General features: G+C 51.4%; 1 protein-coding gene across 1 annotated transcript in view; it reads right to left on the minus strand.

Annotated features, from left to right (window-relative positions):
* CNIH3 (cornichon family AMPA receptor auxiliary protein 3) overlaps positions 1-22,208 on the minus strand; it is a 98,500-nt gene that overhangs the window by 42,691 nt on the left and 33,601 nt on the right. Inside the window, exon 2 of the mRNA XM_077779869.1 lies at positions 67-135. Coding sequence (XP_077635995.1) covers positions 67-135 — 69 coding nt within the window. The remainder of the gene's footprint in view (positions 1-66; positions 136-22,208) is intronic.

The following is a 22,208-nucleotide window of genomic DNA, read 5'->3' on the forward strand; positions in this document are numbered from 1 at the left end:
CCTCCACCCTGCCCCCCTCCACCCTGCCCTCCTCCATCCTGGCCACCACCAGCTCCCACCACTTACCGCGTGAACAGGGTTGCACTGGTCTATGGGGCTCTTAAAATCTGTCCTTAATTCATCGAAGGCAATTATCTGAAACGAATACACAGAGTCAAGATGTTAGTGCAAAGCTGAGTCAATGCAGCACCTCACAAGCTCCCTGTGGATTTGCTGCAAGTGATAGAGGAGACGGGGAGGCCAGGGACAGGAGGCTGGCTGGAGTGTCGCTGTCAGGGCTGGCGACGGACACCGGGGGCCGACTGTGCTCCTGTCATCCCGGGTCCGCTTAACAGTCCCGGAGACAGGGAACGGGCCAGGTACCGCGTAAGGGCTCGTACCTGGGACGGCAGACAGTCCCGCAGACGCAGTACCAGCCTGGCGAGGGCAGACGACGAAGCTGTCCTCCCAGCGCTAAACTCGCTACGAAACGAGCCCTCCACCATTCGCGACACAAGAAGAGACGATGCCTCTGACAGACAGGCTGGCCACTAACGCCGTACCGGGCAACCGCGTCCCAACGCTAAAGTACAAATCACTACCCTGCACGCTCGCACCCACACGACATGGTCCACCAAATACACAGATCGCAGCTGTTCTTAATCCCCAAATAAGGCCTCAGGAGCAGCCTGTGCTCTACAAAGACATGGAAAAAACTCTACTACGGGGGGTGGGGGGAGGAGGAGAAAGGACAAAAAGTTTGAAACTCCAGACCGGCACTTTCCCCTTCTCTCTTCACAGTCAGAAGCCATTTATTTTCTCTTTTCGTTGATTTTGGCAGAGATGCTGACTGGAAGTGAGACGGGCAGAAATCAGGAGGAAGGGAAAAGAGCCAAGGAAGCGCGCTGAGGTCACAGAGAGAACCCGACAATCCGCTCCCCAGCAGTCGTGTCCTCACGGATGGGGCCGCTGGACGTGGATGGAGACGTGGAGCTCGCAGAGAACCAGCTACCCCTCCCCTTCTCCAGGCACATCCACGGAAAGGGCCAGCTAGAGGGGCCGCTCCCTCACCCCGGCTCCCTTGTCCCCAGAAGGGGACTCGATGACAGGACAGTGTCCTTGGCCAGTGGAGGCCTGAAGTGCTCTCTGGAACCTCTCTCCCGAGCGGCACATAAATGGCGTAACCAGCCCCCTGTGACGGCGCATCGCGGGGGCCCTGACGCTCGGCGGAAGCACAAAGCTGCAGCCACCCCCCAGTGTCCCATCCCGGCCACATGGGGCCCAGAGCAAGTACCAAGTCAGGTGAGCCACTCACTTGCCCGCACGAAACAGGTATGGCTGTAAAGCAGCCACGTGCCATCCTGACTCCAAAACTCCCGCGGAATCCGGGGGGCATTCTAGTAGGACCTGTACTGAGCAGACACATCTCTATGTCATCCTTCGCCAGCCAGTGAATTGTCCAGCCTGTTTCTGAGCCGCTTAGTGACAAGAACTCCCCTCTTACCGGGGGCGCTTGGGCCATTCCCAGATCCCTCCAATTAGTACTGTCTCCTTCTCTGGGACTTACACACGACTCCCCGAGGCGCCTGCCCACGTTCGGGGCCGGAGTCGGCAAGCTGCACAGGCTGAGTCCAGCCTGCCGCCCATTTATGTACAACTTGTCAGCTGAGAACAGTGTTTACATCTTTAAAATAGTCTACAAAAATCAAAAGAAGATCTTGTGACGTGTAAAAATTATATTCAAATTTCAGTTCTCGTAAAGTTTTATTAGAACACAGACATGTTCATTCTTTCCCATATCAAGTGTGCTTCACGCTACAATGGCCAACTGACATCACACACCCAGCAACGCCCAAAACAGGCAGCCTGGTCCATTACAGGAAGAAAGATTTGGCAGCCCTGGTCTACTCTTTTCTTTTCCTTCTACAGCTTCGCTGTCCAACAAGGACGCTGCATTTAGCCACTTTAAATTTTTAATTTTATTAGTTAAAATTATTCTACTGTGTACTTAATGTTTATTTCTTTTTGGGAGAGAGGGAGCATGAGCAGGGGAGGTGCAGAGAGAGAGGGGGACTCAGAATCCCAAGCAGGCTCCAGGCTCTGAGCTGTCAGTACAGAGCCCTACACGGGGCTCAAACCCACAAACCACAAAATCATGACCTGAGCCAAAGTCTGACACTCAACCAACTGAGCCCCCCAGGTGCCCCTAATTAGTTAAAGTTAAATTAAAAATTCAGTTCTCACATTTTAATCGCTCAAAAACTACATCTATCTGGCAGCTACTGAATGGCACAGATATAAAATAGTCTCATCGTCGCGGAAAGTTCTGTCATGCAGCGCTGCTTTGGAAGCACATAGCATGAGGCAAATCAGTTTTCCCCCAGAAGTACTGTCAGCCGTCCTGAGCCCAGCAAATCTGTGTACTTCAAGCTGAATGTCGCCAACCTTTCTATAAACTGGCAGTAAGCTGCCTCCTCATCCTGATCGCCCTCTGCTGACGCTACAGATTGTAAACATAAACACCACACTCCAGATGGATTCAGCTTAGCACAGAGTAAACATTATCACCTCTTCTGTTCTGCAACCTATGTCTCTGTTAATGCAACCTGATAGCACCAGCTTTTTTGGGCCCACATCACATCCCTGGCTTCATATGGACCTTCTGAGTTTAGGCCCTAGGTCTTTTTCGGTTGCTCGGTTAAACTCAGTCCAGTTCATTCTGCAAGCATGTTGTTGGATTTGAAGGCCTACGGGCAAGACCTGGCCCTTATCCCTGTTGATTGTTCCCTATTCACTTTGGTCCATCAGTCCAATCTGCTGAGATCAGGTCTCTCTCCAGCCACAAACACTAAGGAACATCACGTCCTCCACATGTGCACCCACGCTCACCCTGACACAGAGCGAGCGGAGCAGAGCGGAGGACGGACCCCGGAGCCCGGCCTTCCCCGCTCCCCCAGGCTGGCATCCCCAAGCCATCAGCCCACTAGTTACCCCGTGATAGATACAACTTGTCACATTCTGACCCCACAACCGTGGGTGCACCACCTCTGAGACCCCGGAGAGGTGGGAGCCCAGGGGGACGGGGATCGGCGCCCGCGCTGCGGCTGTGATGGCCCAGTTCCCGTCCTGCCCTGACCTGCGTGAGGGCCGGGAGGGGTTCTGCACTGAGGGTGCGTGAGGCAGGCAGGGCTGTCCCCACATCCGGGCCTCAGCCGGAGGAAGGTGTGAAGGAGGCCCTGCTAGCCTCTTCACATGGTTCCCAGCCCCCACCTCCTGACTGTGTGCCAGCTCGGGAGACTTGCAATGCTGTGCAGGGGGTCTGTGAGCATGACCGTGAGTCTTTGTCCTCGAGCGTCATGATGACACCATGATTGAGGACAGCCAGGGGCGCCCAGGGTGCTCAGTCGGTCGAGCGTCCGACTTCGGCTCAAGTCTTGATCTTGCGGTTCGTGAGTTCAAGCCCTGCGTCAGGCTCTGTGCTGACAGCCCGGAGCCTGCAGTCTGCTTCAGAGTTTGTGTCTCCCTCTCTCTCTGCCCCTCTCTGCTCATGCTCTGTCTCTCTCAAAAATAAACATTAACAAACATTTTTTTAATTAAAGAGGTCACTACTTTAACCCAGCCGAGTCCCGACCAGCAGCACTGAGTTTCAACTGCTGCCCAGACAAGAAGAACACTTCAAATCCTCTCCATGTTTTAAAATTCATTTTTAGGGGCGCCTGGGTGGCTTAGTCGGTTAAGCGTCCAACTTTCGCTTAGGTCATGATCTCGCGGTTCGTGGGTTCGAGCCCCGCATCGGGCTCTGTGCTGACCGCCAGCTCAGAGCCTGGAGCCTGTTTCAGTCTGTGACTCCCTCTCTCTCTGACCCTCCCCTGCTCGCGCTGTCTCTCTCTCTCTCCTAGAAATAAATAAAAATATTTTTTAAAAAAATTCATTTTTAAATTTACATACAATAAAATGCACTCTTTCTGGTCAGAGCTTCTACGAGTCGTGACAAATGCGCAGAGTCATGGAAATACCTCCACAATCAAGACACAGGACAGTTCTATTGCCCCCAAAATTCCCTCCCGTTGTCCCTCTGGAGTTGTGCCCTCCACCCCGCCAACCGCAGGACCCCTCTCTGTCCCCTGAGCTCTGCCTTGTCCAGAAAGTCGTCCAAACAGAATCACGCGGTGCGTCTGCTTGTCCGGCTGGCGTCCCTCACGGAACGTAAGATTCAGCCATGTGGCTGCCTGTGCCGACAGTCTGTTCCCTTTGTGCTGCCGAGCGGTGCTCCGTGGCCTGGATGACCCCGTGGCTGGTGGCTCTCTCACCCGCTACAGAACCTGTGGGTTGTTGCCAGTTTTTGACAATTGTGAATACAGCTGCTACACACATTTGCACAACTGCTTTCTCTGAAATGTAAGTCTTCAGTTCTCTTGGGTAAACAGGAGGGGTCTCTGGTCCACGTGGCAGGTGTATGTTCGACTTCATAAGAAGCTGAGAAACTGTCGTCCAAAGAAGCTGCACCATCTTGCATCCGTCCAGCAATGAATGAGAAGCTGGGATTTCTCCCCTGGTCGCCATCTCCGTAGGAATGTTAAGGTCATGACCGTTCTGGTTTGCATTTCTCCCGACTCATCGGAAATGTTGAGGGTCTTTTCATGGGCTTAATCGCCATCAGTGTGCCTCCTTCAGTGAAGCGTGTGTTCAGATCATTTGCCCGTGGTTTTCTTAAGCTATTTGTTTTCTTATTGATTTTTGAGAGCTCTTTATATATACTGGATACAAATCCTTTGTCAGATCTGTGATTGGCCAGTGCTCTGTGGCTTCTCTTTCCACTGTTAACAGTGTGCTTCTCAGAGCAAACCTTGTCCTTTTAACACTTCTCAGTTGATCCAATCTATCCGTTTCTTTTATTGATCAAACAAACGTCCGGCATTGAGTTCAAGAACTCCGAGGGCCACACAGAATTTCTGCTGTTTTTTTCCTAAACGTTAGCATTTTCTTTATGGGAAGGCTTAAGCTATAACTTCAGTTTCTTGCATCAATGTAGGAGGATTCGGGTTATTATGAGCTTTGATAGTTGCAGGACGGGGCCCAAAATTAAGTTGGCAGGCTGACTTTGAACTCAGGGCCTCCCTCATTGTTTCACTTTCTCTCGTGGGCCATCTCCCCTCCTTGTTTTCTCACCAAACTTGAGACCCAGGTTCAAACAAGAACAAAGGCTGGAAAGGGCAGCCACAGATCACGAGGCGCAAACAAGGGGCAGAAATCCCCCCAGCCATGTACTGGGGGCTGTGCAGAGCCGGGTCACTTGGGCCTCGCTGAGCTGGGCCAGACAGGGCAGAAGCGAGGCACAGGGTGAAATCGGGCGTTTGCAGGACATCAGAGAGAGAGAGAGAGAAGGTCAGAGGCCAGGGCCTCGAGGTGCACTGGAAAGGCAGGGCCAGGCCAGGGGCATCTGCAGAGAAGTCGGGAAGGAAGGAAGAACTCGGGAGGAGAGGAGATGTTTCTTTTTTAAGTTTATTTATTTTAAGAGAGAGAAGAGAGAGTGAGCACGCTAGCAGGGGAGGGGCAAAGAGAGGGAGGGAGAGAATCCCAAGCAGGCTCCACACTGTCAGCACAGAGCCCTACGTGGGGCTTGATTTCAAGAACCACGAGATCATGACCTGAGCCAAGATCAAGAGTTGGACGCTTAACCGATGGAGCCCCCAGGCGCCCCCACATGTGAAGCTGTGTCGGTGAACTTGAGCTCTGTCCGTGCCACCACTCAGCTGAGGCTAACGCATCACCAGAGGTCCTGCCCCAAACTCTCCAGCCCGTCCCAGCCCCGACCGCCACAGGGTCACAGGGCAATGACTCACTGGCCCAATGGAGTCCCCCTGAGGGCCCTGCCAGGGCTAGAAATGCCCCCTCCCCGCACCAATACCAGCGGGCTCCCAGGCGGGAGCAGCCAGGACCCTCCTCTAACGCGGAACTGTATCCCAAGAAGCCTTCCTCCTTTAAGCCAACAGCACTTACCAGGGGATTAAAAATCACCTTGTTTGTCTAAAATAGTTATTTTGCTAAAAATAACAGCTCTGCACTGCAGCAAATTCTTCCTGGAAGAATGGCTGCGATCTCAACCTGCCAGAGGTAACGCGTCCCCAGGGCTCTCCCACTGAGAGCTGAGCATTTAGGAGAAGCCCCTTTTCTCTGGAATGTTCTCTCCCCGCTGTGCCCCCTGGCTTCCAAAAGCCCCTCCCTGGGTGAGCCCTCACCATCTTGAGTCTGCCTCCTGTCATCTGACTGCTCATGCACCCGGCGCACTGGGTGGGGTGCCTGCCCAGCATCGGGTTCGGGGAGCCCAGCCCCAGGCACGGTGCTCAAGTGACGGGGTCTACGGGCTCGGACAGAGAGCAATGGGCCCCATCCTGGGTCCAGGGTCAGCTTGCAACGGTGTGTCGCTTTTCTGGGATGGAAAGGGTAAAACGAAAGTGCTGAGTTACTAAAGATACCAAAAACTCCTCGCCCTGCTCATCGCTTCGGGACGCACCAGCGAGCAGGAAGGCACAGCCCTGTGGTCATGGCACTTGCCATAGGGACGGGGCAGGGGTGACAGGAAGAAAGCAGGATCAGGGGAGGTCCAGGAGGTCTCTGGGGAGGCACCCCCCACCCGAGAGACCTGAATGACCAGAAGCCAGACATGGAAAGTTCCAGAAGGAAGTTAACCTGCAGAGTCCCCAAAGGGGGAGCAAGGTCTGAAGGAGGAAGACACAGAAGGGCCACAGTGGCCGAAGCCCCTTGAGGGACAGACTTGGGAGACGAGGCAGGGACGGGCCAGACCCCCACCTGTGCAGGGCTCCCGTGGCCGTGCTCCGCCAGGTAGGCTTCCGTGGCCCCGGATCTGTGGCCTCCAGGGGGCCTGCAGGGCTAAGCAGGTCTGCTGCCTGCAATCTGATAAAGGGAGCTGCCTGGACGTGACCTTGGCCATGGGTGACAGACGAGTGCCGGTGACCCAGGTGCCAACAGTGTACACCGGGAAGGTCAGATCTTTCAGCAAGGCTGCGATCTCACCCAGCAGAAAGCCGGTGCCCAGAGAGTGAGAGAAGGTCGTGCACCCCGGTCACCAGGCCTGGGAAACAGGGGGGCGGTGGGGAAGGCGCTCCGTGGTTTTCCAATGGGGGGGGGGGCTCGCGGCCAGAACTTCTGCCTCCAGGCCGCCTGGAGCAGAGACGACTCCCTCTCCCGGGTGCGAGCGCAGACTCCCACGGGCAGCCAGACCACCAGGGCCACTCTCCTCTCATATCCCCGTGTCATGAGCCGAGTACCGTCCCCCCAGGGTCTCACCCTCCAGGAACCTCAGAAAGTGACCGCATTTGGAAGGAGCTCCCTGCAGATACAATCAGGTAAAATGACATGGCAGGCCCGAAATCCAGCAACAGCGTCCCTGTAAAGGACATGGGAGACCCCAGTGCCATGGCCACAAACCAGAACCACGGACTGTCGGTGGGCACGGCGCCAGGAGCCTCCCCGGAGCCTCTCGAGAGAGCGACCTCGCTGGGGATCTCCAGCCGCCTGGTCTGCAGTGAGGCGCGAAGGCAGCCGTGGCACCACCAGCACGCTCCACTCGCGGCGTCTGAAATCACCGCTGCTGGGACCCGAGATGCCGCCGGGAAGAAGTGGCGTCGGTACCACACAGGAGCATTTCTGGCCCCAAATATATACCTCGCCGGGGAAGCAGGCTTCACCTGCACCCGCGCCTTCCCGTAAGTCCCTCCGGAGGCACCCTGAGAAAGCACTTGTGGGGGTGCCTGGGGGCTCAGTCGATGAAGTGTCAGGCTTCGGCTCAGGTCATGGTCTCGCGGTTCCTGAGTTCGAGCCCCGCGTTGGGCTCTGCGCTGACAGCCTGTCAGCGCAGAGCCCGCTTCAGACCCTCTGTTCCTCTCTCTCTGCCCCTCCCCCACTCGCGCTTTCCCACGCCCTGTCCCTATGACACCATCCCTACAAGGCGCAGCCCAAGCCTTCCTGAGGGTCAGCGGCTGGGCGGGGATGGAGAGGGGTGGTGGGTGGGGACTTTGCTGCTTGGGAGACACATGCCACTTGACGTCTGGTCCCAGTTCTCCATCTGACCTGGTGTAGCCGGGAGTCCTAGTGTCTGTTCTCTGGCCCTAACCTGCTCCAGGCAAGGGTTTGCCAGGCCGTTGCTCAGCCCGCGGAAGAAAGCAGCATAGTCTCCACGCTCGCCGACACCAGCCGCTTCTTCGGGTCCTGGCTCTGCTCCTGTCGCTGCGCTGCACGCGGACACCCGGGTCTCTGACCCCCGACCCGCTGCCCATCTCCTTTCCTAAAACGGCACAAGGCCTAGAAGTCATGGGTGCTTTAAACTTCCCTGAGTATTTTCATGTGTTTTATGTTGTGTTCGTTTTCTGCAACATCCCAAATAGGGGTGCCGTCCACTTTCCCAGTGAAGAATCCAGGACAGTGGCAGCTGGTCAGGAATGCCTGAGGTCACCCAGCTGGGGGTGGGGGGGACTAAAACCGGCCCTCTCTCTTCTAGGGGGAGTGAGAAATGTTTACTGAGCCCGCACAGTACAGGGTCCTCTAGCCCTGCATTCTAAGGACTCCTGATAAAGGAAATTGCCTAACCCTATCTGGCCAAGAGCTTTGAAAAGAAAACTATTTCAGACCAGCACAGGGCATCTGGGTCTCCCGTAACCTCACCCCGATTTCACCTCCATATCAGTCAGCATTCTGGAGAGAATTAGCTGATGCAGTTACAAAGGCTGGCGAGTCCCAAGCCTGCGGGGTGGGCGGGCAGCCCACAGACAGGCAGAGTTGGTGCTGCAGGTCCAGTCTGAAAGCCACTCACTGCAGAATTCCCTCCCGCTCAAGGGGGGCCAGGCTTTTGTTCTATTCAGGTCTTCAGCTGATTAGACGAGGCCCACCCACATCAGGGAGGACAATCTGCTTTTACTCAAAGCCACTGATTTATTTTTTAGTTCTCTTTTTAAAATATGGTACAGTTAAGACTGTGTTATATTAGTTGCAAGTGTGCAACTGATTCACCACTCCAACACTTGGCTCAGGGCTCATCCTGAGAAATGTAGTCTTTTTTTTTTTTTAATGTTTTATTTATTTCTAGGAGAGAGAGAGACACAGCATGAGCAGGGGAGGGTCAGAGAGAGAGGGAGTCACAGACTGAAACAGGCTCCAGGCTCTGAGCTGGCAGTCAGCACAGAGCCCGATGCGGGGCTCAAACCCATGAACCACGAGATCATGACCTAAGCAAAAGTCGGACGCTTGACCGACTAAGCCACCCAGGCGCCCCAATGAGAAATGTAGTCTTAATCCCCTTCACCTACTTCACCCATCACTCCCCCAACCTCCCATCTGGTGACCATCAGCTTGTTCTCCAGGGTTGTGAGTCTTGGTTAGTCTCTCTGTTTCTTTGTTTTGTTTCTTAAATTCTACATATGAGTGAAGTCATATGGTATTTATCTCTCTCTGACTTATTTCACTTAGCATTGCACCCTCTACAAGTGATCTATGTTATTGCAAATGGCAAGATTTCATTCATTTTTATGGCTGAATAATATTCCGTTGTACACATACCCCAGTCTATGGCCACACAGACTGCGTCCACAGCTTGGCGATTGTAAATAGTGTTGCTGTAAACACCGGGGTTCATGTATGCTTTTGAATTAGTGTTTTCATATTCTTTGGGTAAATACCCAGTAGAGGAATTACTGATCACATGGTAATTTTATTTTCAATGTTTTGAGGAACCCTCACACTGTTTCCCACAGCGGCTGCACCAGTCTGCATTCCCACCAACGGTGCCTGAGGGCTCCCTTTTCTCCACATCCTCGTCAACACCTGTTGTTTGTGTTGTTGACTTTGGCCATCCTGACGGTCGTGAGGTAGTCTCTCATCGTAGTTTTGATTTGTATTTCTCTGGTGATCAGTGATGTTGAGCATCTTTTCATGGGTCTGTTGGCCACCTCTATGCCATCTCTGGAGAAAGGTCTGTTCATGTCTTCTGTATTTTAATTGGATTATTTTGGGGGGGGGATGTTGAATTGTATAAGTTCTTCATCTATTTTCAATACTAGCCCTTTATGTCATTTGCAAATATCTTCTCTCATTCTATAGGTTGGCCTTTCAGTTTGTTTCCTTCACTGTTCAGAAGCTTTTTATTTTGATGCAATCACAATATTTTTTTTTGCATTTTTTTCCCCCTTAGGAGACATATCTAGAAAACTGTTGCTATGACTGATGTCAGAGCCTAGGATTTCTATGGGTTCAGGTCTCACATTTGTCCCCCGTCCAGTTTGAGGTTAGGTTTGTATATGGTGTGAGAAAGTGGTCCAGTTTCATTCTTTTGCACGTGGCTGTCCAGTTCTCCCAACACCATTTTTTGAAGATACGTCTTTTCCTCATTGTTTATTTTTGCCTTGTTCTCGAAGATCAATTGACCATATCATCGTGGTTTTATTTCTGGGCTCTCAATACCGTTATGTTGATCTGTGTATCTATGTTTATGCTAGTCCCTTAGTATTTTAATTACTACGGCTTTAGAGTAGAACTTGAAATCTGTAATTGTGATGCCTCCAGCTTTGTTCTTTTTCAAGATTGCTTCGAGTATTCAGGGTCTTTTGTGGTTCCATACAAATTTTAGGATTGCTTGTTCTACTTCTGTGAGAAATACTGTTGGTAGTTTGATAGGGACTGCATTAAATGTGTGGATTGCTTTGGGTAGTAGAGAATTTTAACAATATTCTTCCAACCCAGAAGCATGGAATGTTTTTCTATTTCTTGGTGTCGTCTTCACTTTCCTTCTTCCGTGTTTTATAGTTTTCAGAGTATAGGTCTTTCACCTTTTTGGTTAGGTTTATTCCTAGGTATTTTATTATTTTTGGTGCAATTGTAAAGACTCTTTTCTTAATTTCTCTTTCCATGGCTTCATTTTCAGCATAAAAATGCAAAAGATTTCTGTATATCCATTTTGTATCCTGTGATTTTACTGAATTCATATATCAGTTCTAGTAATTTTTTGGTGGAGTCTTCAGGGTTTTATGTATATAGTATCATGTCATCTGCAAGCAATGAAAGTTGTACTTCTTACTTACCAATCTGGATGCCTTTTATTCCTTTTTCTTGTCTTATTGCTGTGGCTAAGTCTCCCAGGACTGTTGAATAAAAGTGGTGAGAGTGGACATACTTGTCTTGTTCCTGATCCTAGGAGAAAAGTTGTGTTTTCCCCATTAACAATGATGTTTGCTGTGGGTTTTTTATATGTGGCCCTATTAGGTTGAGGGTTGTTCCCTCTAAATCTACTTTGTGGAGGGTTTTTACCATGAATCAATGTACTTTTCAAATGCTTTTCCTGCATCTACTGAAAGGACCATACGGTTTTTATCCTTCCTCTTGTTGATGTGATGTATCATGTTGACTGATTTGCAAATATTGAATCCCCCTTGCATCCCAGGAATAAGTCCCACTTGATCATGGTGAATAATTTTCTTTTAATATATTGTTGGATTCCATGTGCTAGTATTTTCTTGAGTATTTCTGCACCAATGTTCATCAGGGATATTGGCCTGTAGTTCTCTTCTCTCTTCTCTCTCTCTCTCTCTCTCCTCTCTCTGTGAAGTCTTTGTCTTTTTGGTATCAGGGTAATGCTGGCCTCATAAAATGAATTTGGAAGCTTTCCTTCCTCTTCTATTTTTATGAATAGTTTGAGAAGAATAGGTATCAACTCTTCTTTAAGTGTTTGGTAGAATTTCCCTATGAAAGCATCTGGTCCTGGACTTTTGTTTGCTGAGAGTTTTTTTGTTTTGATTACTGATTCAATTTCATTGCTGGTATCCAATCTGTTCAAATTTTCTATTTCTTCCTGGTTCCATTTTGGGGGGGTTATATATTTCTAGGAATGTTTCCATGTCTTCTGGATTGTCCAATTTGTTGGCATATATTTTTTTCATAATATTCTCTTATAATCCTTTGTATTTCTGTGGTGTTTATTTCTGATTTTGTTTGAGTCCTTTTGTGTGTGTGTGAGTCTGGCTAAAAGTTTATCAATTTTCTTGATCTTTTCAAAGAACCAGCTTCATTGATCTTTCTTTCTTTTTTTAAGTTTCTATATTGTTTATTTCTGATCTAATCTTTACTACTTCCTTCACTCTACTGGTGTTGGGTTTTGTTTGTTTTTCTTTAGCTTCTTTATGTACCAGATCAGATTGTTTATTTGAGACTGTTCTTGCTCTTTGAGGTAGACCTCTCTTGCCATAAACTTCCCTCCTAGAATCACTTTTGCTGCATCCCAAAGATTCCGGCTCATTGTGTTTTCATTTTTCATTTGTCTCCATGTATTTTTTTAACTTCCTTTTCAATTTCCTGGTTGACCCATTCATTGTTTAGTACCATGTATTTAACTTCCACGTATATGTGTTCTTTTCAGATTTTTTTCTTGTGGTTGACTTCTAGTTAACTTCTAGTTTCATAGATTTGTGGTCAGAAAAGATGCATGGAGGGGTACCTGGGGGGCTCAGTCAGTTAAGCATCTGACTTTGGCTCAGCTCATGATCTCACAGTTCATGAGTTCAAGCCCCAAGTCAGGCTCTGTGGTGCCTGCTTCCAAGCCTCTGTCTCCCTCTCTCTCTGCTCCTCCCCCACTCGTGTGTGCTCTCTCAAAAATAAATAAATATTTAAAAAAGAAGGAAAGAAAAGGAAAGATGTGTGGTATGACTTCGGTCTTTTTGAATTTGTTGAGACTTGTTTTGTGGCCTAATATATGATCTATTCTGGAGAATGCTCCATGTGCACTTGAACATGTGTTTTCTGCTGTTTTAGGATGGAGTGTTCTGAATATATCTGTTAGATCCATCTGGTCCAATGAGTCATTCAAAGCCACTGTTTCCTTGATTTTCTGTTTGGATGATGTGTCCACTGCTGTAAGTGAGGTGTTATAGTCCCCTAGTATTGTTGCATTATTATCAATTACTTCCTTTATTGTTATTAGCTGCTTTATGTATTGGATGTTTTCATGCTGGGTATGTAAATATTTATAATTGTATCTTCTTGTTTATTATCTTTATGGTTATATAGTGTCCTTCTTTGTCTCTTGTTACAGTCTTTGGGGTTTTTTTTTGTTTTGTTTTTTTTAATGTTTTATTTATTTCTGAGAGAGAGAGACAGCGTGAGCAGGGGAGGGTCGGAGAGAGAGGGAGACACAGAACTGAAACAAGCTCCAGGCTCCGAGCTGTCAGCACAGAGCCTGACGCAGGGTTAGAACCCACGGACCATGAGATCATGACCTGAGCCAAAGTTGGATGCCCAACCAACTGAGCCACCCCGGCGCCCCTACAGTCTTTGTTTTAAAGTCTATTTTGTCCGATTATACATGTATGGCTACTCCAGTTTTCTTTTGATATCCATTTACATGATTAACGTGTCTCCATTCCCTCACTTTCAATCTGCATGTGTCTTTAGATCTGAAATGAGTCTCTTGTAGGCAACACATAGATGGGTCTTGGCTTTTTTTTTTTTTCCTGATCCATTCCATCAACCTATGCCTTTTGATTGGAGTGTTTAGTCCATTTACATTCAAAGTAATAACTGATAGGTATGTACTTACTGCCATTTGTTATTTGCTTTATTGCTTGTTTTTGTAGTTCTTCTCTGTTCCTTTCTTCTCTTGCTCCCTTCTCTCATGGTTTGCTGGCTTTCTTTAGTGATATTCTTGGATTCCTTTCTCCTTATTTTTTGCATATGAATTACCAGTTTGGGATTTGTGGCTTAGGTTTATATATAACATCTCATGCAGCTGGCAGTCCATATTACATCGATGATAGTTTGTTTGAACTCACTCTTTACTTCTCTCTCCACCTCCCCAAGGTATATGGTGTCAGACTTCACATCCTATTATTTTGTGAATCTATTAACTGATTTTTAGAGATAGACTTATAGTACTTTATGCTTCCTACTGTTCTAAATCCTATTTATAGTCATTCCTTTCCACACAGAGTCCTCTTTAACATTTATTGTAGGGCTATTTTAGTGGTGATGAACTCCTTTATCTTTTGTTTGTCTGGGAAACTCTTTATCTCTCCTTCTGTTCTGAATGATAGCCTTGCTAGATAGAGTATTCTTGGTTGTAAGAATTTTCCTTTCAGCACTTTGATTATATCACACCACTCCCTTCTGGTCTGCGAAGTTTCTGCCTAAAAATCAGCTGATAGCCTTATGGGGTTTCCCTTGTATGTAACTGTTTTCTTTCCTCCTGCTGTTTTTAAAACTCTTTCTTGATTCATGCTTCTTGCCATTTAAACTGCTATGTGTCTCGGTGTGGACTTCCTTGGGTTGATTTTGTTGAGGGCTCTCAGTGTCTCCTGGGTCTGGATTTCTGTTTTCTTCTCCAAATTCAGGAAGTTTTCAGCTATTATTTCCTCAAATAAATTTTATCCCCCCCTTCTCTCTCTTCTCCTTCTGGGACCCCTATTATGTAACTGTTACACTTGATAGTGCTGCCGAGTTCCCTAGGTATGTTCTCGTTTTGCATACTTTTTTTTCCCTCTCTTCTGTTCAGCTTGATTGTTTTCCATTACTCTGTCCTCCAGGTCACTAATCTGTTCTTCTGCTTCCTCCAGTCTACTATTTATTCCCTCCTGTATTTTTAACTTTGGTTATTATGTTCTTCACCACTGATTCGTTCTTTTTCATGTTCTTTGTTGAGGGTCTGGCTGAGGTCCTCTAGTCCTTTCTCAAGTCCACTGAGTATCTTTATAAACATTACTTTAAATTCTCTATCAGGCATATTATTTATCTTCATTTTATTCAGGTCTCCTGCTGTGATTTTGTTCTGTTTTTTCATTTGGGACATATTCCTCTGTCTCCTCATTTTGTCTAACTCTGTGTCCATTTCTCTGTGTTAGCTGCATCTCCTGCACTTGAAAGCAGTGGCCTTACGAAGAAGAGGTCCTGTATTGCCTGTGGTGCAGTGTCCCCTGTTCACCAGAACCTGGTACTTCAGGGGTGTCTTCTATGTGTGATGTATGTGACCTGTTGTGGCCAAGCTATGTTCGCCTTCTGTCCAGTCGTCTGCAATGTTCTCTTTGTCTGCTGTGGGCAGGGTCCCATCCCTGTGCTGTTAGTGGGACAGTCTGGGGTGGTGACAGACCAGACTAGGAGTTTGCTAGAGATGGGACAGCTCCCAACTGAAGGGCACTGTCCCTGTGTTGTTGCAGAAACTTGTATTGAGAGGTGGGGCTGCAGTCAGATCCGATGTCTGCCCCCAGCCCACCGCTGGGGCCACAGTCAGACTGGTGTGTAGGTTAGCTTCCCCTCTCCCTGGGGCAGAACTCACTGTGGAGTGGTGTGGCCTCCGTCTGGGCTGCTTGCACTCTGCCAGGTTTGGGCACCGCTCTGGATGGGCTCTACAGAGGTGTATTGGAGGTGGGAGGTCCACAGGAGAATGCAAGGGTGCGGCACAGGGTGCCAGCAAGGCCTGCGCTGGTCTACTGGGGGAGGGGCAATGCAGCCACCCAGGAAACCCTTCTGAGGCTAGAGGAGAAGGGGCAGGTTCTGCTCCCAGCAAGCTGGGGGAGCGTTGGGAGTGGCCTGGTTCCCGCAGGTACCCTGTGTCAGGCTGTGGGTGGGAGAAGGACAGCAACTGCCAGCTCTTCTGTTCTTGGAGTAACCTCCCAACGATCCCTGCCCTTCCGGTGCCCAATCTCAGATTAGTAAGTCAACCTCTCTCCCCTGTGCCCCACAAGTGTTTCAAACTGCTGCTGAAGCTCTGTGGGGCCGTTTGTTGTTCTGCCTCTTTAAGGGCAGGGACTCAGTTTCCTCTCGCCCTCCAGCTCTCCCAGAGCAGCTGGGCTCTAGGAGTTAAGCCCCATTGATTGTCAGAACTGGCAAAGTTAGGTCTCTCTGGTTTTCAAAGCCAAATGCTACAGGGATTTGTCTTCCCCATGCAGGTCCCCATGTCTGGGGTGGGGTCAGCTCCTCTTCCCTCTCCATGCCCCAGGTCTCTCCCTCCTTGGAGAGTCTCAGGTTGGTTTGGTTCCCACATTCTTCAACGTGGCCTCTTTCCTACGTTTAGGTGTGGAGAGTCTGTCCTGCCAGTCTTCGGGTCATTTCCTTGTCCTTACGCTCACGTGAGCATTGTCTCCTTGTATCCATTGTGTCCATGGGACGAGGTGAGCCCAGAACCCTCCTACTCAACCACCTTCCCTGGAAGCCCCTCAAAGTCACTGATTCAAATGTTAAGCTCATCCACAGACACCCTCACAGGAACATTCGGAACAATGTTGACCACATATTGGGGTCCTGTGGCCCCATCAAGCTGTTGCAAAATTAACCACCTAAACCTCCAGCAGCTGGGCTGCCGCCGGCTCTGGACTGTGCTGGGCCTGGCCAGTGGGCTCAGCTGGTCCACCAGGACAGAGTCATGGCCAGTAGAACCTTTGTGAACTCTGGCATCTGTCACCGAGCTCATTTTAGCAAGGAGCCTTCCCTAAAATAACGTGGAAAAAGTATGTGATCCCCTCCATAGGGAGGGGACTCTAAGGGCCAGAGAAGAAAGAGGACTTGCAAGTCACTCTGGCCCCACACAGGGGCTCATCATATCAGAGGGCAATGGCAGCCCTCATTACGAGTGGGGACTCCCCAAACCATGGGGCCCCACACAAGGATGCCCACGCCATGCATTTCCAGAGCAGGGCCCTTGGTGGTAAGGACGACCTCATGGCAGATGCGCGTCACCAGCCCACCTCATGGGCCTCACCACCTGTATGCTCATGAACGGGGCAGCGCTTGTGCTCACGGAAAGGGCATCATGTGCGAGTTGGGAACTTGAGTATGGGTCCCGGCTTTGCTCTTGACCGTGCGATATTGCCCCCTTGTGCCTCAGTTTCCTCGTGTGCAAAATTAGCCACTGGTTTAGATCAGTGTTGCTGAACAATAAGCATTTCAGATTTCTTGGGGAAGCTGTCAAACCACAGGGGACACAGGGCTCGCCCTGGATCTAAATCAAAACTAGAGGAGAGCATTGCCAGGGCCGGTGAGAACTACCCCTCCATCCAGGTCTGGAACTGCCTCGGAGATGTGATCACACCAGGCCGCCTGCAGCAGCCCTTGGACGATAAAACACATTAGCCTCGACGGGAACTGTAGACCCAAGCCACAGCTTCATGCTCAGTCTCTCACTCCCACCTATGGACGCCATTTCATAGAGAGACTATTTTAAACCTCTGCAAATACAGGGGCGCCTGAGGGGCTTGGTTGGTTGAGCAGCCGACTCTTGTTTTCTGTTTTCGGCTCAGGTAATGATCTCACAGATTAGGCGTTCGAGCCCCACATCGGGCTCTGCTCCGATGGTGCAAAGCCTGCTTGGGATTCTCTCCCTTCTGCCCCTCCCCTATTTGCTCTCTGTCTCAAAAATAAATAAATGAACTTAAAAAATAAATAAATAAAACAAATCTCCGCAAATACAAAGGTCTTTAACCTCATAGCCTACGTGCATAAACCCTAATTTGAAAGCGTAGCTTTGATCTAAAAAGCTAGTTCTAGCAGAGGCCACGTATGCAAAGGACATGCATACAGAGTCCCACTGGGGTCCAAGCGCGTCGGGGACTCTGGGACCCCGTGCACCGAGAGGGCACACGGCCTTGCTCCTCACGGCTGTGAGACAACAGAAGGTGCAGACGCTGGCCTCTGTCCCCGTCCCCAGCACCAAGCTCCTAAAATCCTCCTTGTTTCCTTTGTGGTAAGAGCACTGCGAGCATCTTGTTCTAATAATGCGTCTTTTGTTCTGGGTGGTCCCCGGGATGGGACTGGCTGCCAGACAGACGGAGCCATGATCAAAAGTTTGGCATGTTCAACCCCGCCCCCACCCTCTGGAAAGGGATTAAGGTGGAAGTGAGCGAATGGTCGGCCATGTCTCTGTGAGGAAGGCTCCATAAAACCACAGCAGTACAGGGTTCGGGAAGCTTCCAGGTGGGGGAGCACATCCACCCCAAGAGGGTGACCCACCCCGGCATCACGGGACAGAAGTGCCCGTGCTTGGGAGCCCCCAGACCTTGGCCCATGTGTCTCTGCACCTGGCTGCTCACCTGTGTGGGTCTCCTGGGGACTCAGCACCTGCCGTTGGCATCTGGAGTGGGGGGCAGTCTCGTGGGACCGGGCCCTGAACCAGCGGGGCCCGTGCTGCCTCTAGGCAGGCAGGGTCAGAACCCAGTGGTAGGACACGCAGCCCACGTCGCGGAGAACTGCTCGGTGGGGCCGAGTGGAGTGTTCGGTGTGAGCAAGAGAGGATGCTGGGGGCGGGGGGGGGCCAGGGATGAAGCCTCTTACCCACCCCCAGATCGGGGGCAGGCGCTCAGCGGCTGCTCTGTGAGTATCGACTGAGAGAACGAATGAGCGCATTTACCCACCTTGTGTCCTCGGCGATAATGGGCAAACCGGGACGTGAACAAACGTGAGGGTTTCTCACACATCTCAGAATAGCTTCACAAGCACCTCATTAGTGCGTTGCACCCCCCCCGTTCTTCTCACAGACAAACTGGGGGACGCCCTGCTACCCCTCGCCGTCTCCCCTGCTGGGTATGTTTTCTCCGCACCGAACTGGAGCCCAGGGGAAATCCGACGTCCAGAGGGCCGCCCCTGGGGACCGTCCCCTGCCCGTCCACCATGAGGCGGGTCCTGGGATTCGGAGCCTCTGTGAGACCCTCCAATGACCCAGTGAGTCTCCTACAGTCAGAACTGTGCAAGGACACTCCGCCTGATAAGTTAGTTATGTCAGGTGGTTCATCAGAACCGTATAAAATAGTAACAATCGAGAATAAAAATTGAGAGTGATTGAGCGTGCTCACACACACACACACACACACACACACACACACACACGAAGATCCCAGGACCACACACAGCAGGAAATCTGAACCTCAGCTTCCCAAAAGCTACAGCGGACGGAGAGGCCAGCGACACAGCTCTCACACCCACACAGAAGGGGGTGTGAGCTCGTCAGAGACCAGCGGTTGCCCGACACACACATCTAAACGTGGCTCATGGCACGTGCCGTAACGACAGTGGGGGACACGCTCGACAGCCACAGGCACTGGACTCCTCACCGCGCTGTCCCTGATGGCTGGGAGCGGCACCGCCGTGTGGCCTGACAGGACCCCGCGGGGGAGGCAAGACCCCATGGCCCAGGCTTTCCTGTGCTGCGGGGCATCTCCCTGACCCTCCCCCCGGCCGGGCGCTGGGCCAGCTGGGGCAAAAGCAAGAAGGGGTCAGGGTCCCCAGCAGAGATGTGCTAGCAGGTGACCCGTGGCTCATGGAGCTGCCCCTGCCTGAGAGCGATTTGGGGAAACAGGAGTCTAAGCAGGCTTCTCACTCCCGCCTGGATGTCCGTTTCCTTCCACCCAGAGCAGAGTCTCGTTACCTCTCCGCCTCCCCCACCTGCTCTCTGAGCACCTCAGGCCCTCCCGGCCCGCTGGCTTCTCATCACCTTAGGCCAACAGGAGGTGCCCGTGGGAGACCGCAGGGTCCTGGCGGGGGTGGGGGTGGGTACCTACTCCCTGTTCCCTTCCTGCAGGATGGTGGCTCGGGGTCTCTGCTCCTGCTGTCGGGGACACCCTGCACCTCTCGTGAGTAACAGCCCACTCCCCTGGCCCCTTCAGACCTGGGGCGGCAGCCTCCCCCCCCCACCGGGCCACACCTGCCATCTGAACCCCACCCTGCTCTGTAAAGGAGCTCCCCTCAATCACCCCAACCCCAGGCAATCTTCTCGGTTTTTCTCTGGGGCCCTGACGGATGCGGGAGCCCAGAGCCCTGAAGACAGACCCCTTTGCCTTCCCTAGAAACTGAGTAACTAAACACTCTGACACATTCCAGCACATGAACCCACAGCTGATCACAGCCTCGACATCCTGGTCCAGAGAGGAGGGGATTATTTCGGCCCAAAGGCTCTAAGGCAAGGATGGCTGGTGACCCACCACGCTGCTGCTGGGCAAACGGTTCTGGTTGTTGGTTTAAACCTCCGGCGTGCTACTCTCAAGCACGAGTTCTCCAGGCTGCATTATTTATAAAGCATGTCCCCAAATAGCTGGAATTATTAGATATGTACAATTAAATATTGCAGGACATTGGCTGAATCTGAGTTTAGAACGAGGCTTCAGACAATGGCTGAAATCAGTGTCTATTCACTCCTCACTTATGACCAAGGAGGGAAACAAGAAAGCTGTATTATCAGCATGTAGAATGTGCTCTCGATTTAAAGACAACAACAGGTGCGCCCGGGGGGCTCAGTTGGTTGGGCGTCTGACTTTGGCTCAGGTCATGATCTCATGGTTCATGGGTTCCAGCCCCACGTCAGGCTCTGTGCTGACAGCTCCGAGCCTGGAGCCTGTTTCAGATTCTGTGTCTCCCTCTCTCTCTGCCCCTCCCCTGCTCACACTCCCTCTCTGTCTTTCAAAAATAAACAGTTTTAAAAAACCTTAAAAACAACGGGGGCGCTTGGGTGGCTCAGTTGCTTAAGCATCCGAGTCTTGCTCTTGGTTTAGGTCTTGATCTCAAGGTCCTGAGTTCAAGCCCTGCATTGGGCTCCATGCCAGGCATGAAGCCTACTTGAAGAGTGAATGAATGAATGACAAATACAGTTGAAAAAAAAATAAAAACACCACCACCAAACTCCCGAGCAAGGAGGCAGGCATCAAGATTATCCAAAAGGAACTCAGTCTTGAGCTTAGGTTAAAAACAGAAAAGGGGCTGGGGACACAGGTGACTTACTGTGTTCAAACCAGGCACTGGGCTACAGAAGGCCACCGTAGTGTGGGGCAAAAAGCAACAGTGCCCGAGAGTTCACACGGAGCTCACACAGCCTTGCCATCCGGGGGGGTGAGGCGGGGGAACACAGAGGGATCAAGACAGGGGCCCCCAAGCAAGAAGTGTGCACACGGGACCCGTAAAGATGTAGAGGTACCTGCACCCCACCTGCTCCCCATGTAAAGTACTGACCTGAGAAAGACAGACCCATGAACGTAAGGAAGAAAATCACGGAATGGCCCAGAAACATCTAATAAGGTACAATCCACTTAATGACAAGGCTCTCCCCGTCCGAAACGCAATCAGCCACACGGCGCTTCAGGAGGGAATTGTAACCTGATCGGTAACTCATTTTATCAACCAACACGGGGCTGGTGGCCAGAACGCTTCCCTTCCCTCCAGCGGCTTCCACCCTTGTCAAGTCAGGAAATCTGGGCGAGGCCTGCTCCTGCCTCATGCCCTCTGCTCCGTCAGTCCCGCGGGGTAGACCCAGGAGCCCTGCGCTGACGTGGTTTGTACGGTCAGGATCCCTCCTCGGTCCCCCTGCCCCGTAGAAGACCCGCTCGCTGTGACCAGAAGTAGGTGTCGGGCAACGCTGCCAGGAGCCCGGCCCCCCGCCCTCTCCTCCTGCACCAGACAACAGGCCAGAACCCAGCCAACCACGAAGGGTCAACCCCCCTGCTAAGCTCAAGGCTGCCGGGGCTCGTGCACAGCCGGCCAGCAGCCCTCAGGGCCTGGAGCCGCGCGACCTCGTGCCGCCCAAGGTCCCGTCCGAGCCGGGCCCCCAAAGCCCCCGAGCCGCCGTGCGGGTCCGTGTCGGTACAGGCCCCGTGTGCTCACACCTCTGACCTTGGGCAGCAGAACGGGAAATCAGGTCCGGGCGAGATCACGGGCCAGCTACCTGCCGCCCCCGAACCAGGAAATTACAGGTCAGACCTCCAGGCACGACAGTCCTGCTTTGCCAGCACAGCCAAGGGGTCAGCAGTCTTCTGACGTGACGTGTCTCTGCCTCACTGACAGTCTGAGGGGCACAAGTGCAGGGGACAGCGAGGTAATGACTTTATACCTATCACATTGAAGAGAGACCTAACTGGCTGGGGGCATGGGTTGGGGAGGAGGGCGGCCGCCCCTTGCTGGTGAAAACGTGAGCCGATGCAGCCTTTAGACACTACCTACCACTGGTGAAAATACGCGGACCCTGCACCCAGCAACCCCTGTCTGGGGATCCGACCTGTTGAAATAAAGGCACCAGCGCCTAAGAATAGGCGTCCGGGGGAAAAAGGGATGAGATACCGGAGACACAGTCAGTGCCTGTCGGGAGGGGGAGGGCGGGGCGGGCAGCAGCCTGGCCGAGCTTCCTTGGGGCAGACCTACCAGCGATCCTGACCTGGAGGGGCCGCCCGGCCGCTGCTCGGTGAGAAAAGCAAAATTCAGGGAAATGG

This window comes from Crocuta crocuta, unplaced genomic scaffold, assembly GCF_008692635.1.
Source record: "Crocuta crocuta isolate KB4526 unplaced genomic scaffold, BGI_CrCroc_1.0 scaffold322, whole genome shotgun sequence".
NCBI classification, from domain to species: domain Eukaryota; kingdom Metazoa; phylum Chordata; class Mammalia; order Carnivora; family Hyaenidae; genus Crocuta; species Crocuta crocuta.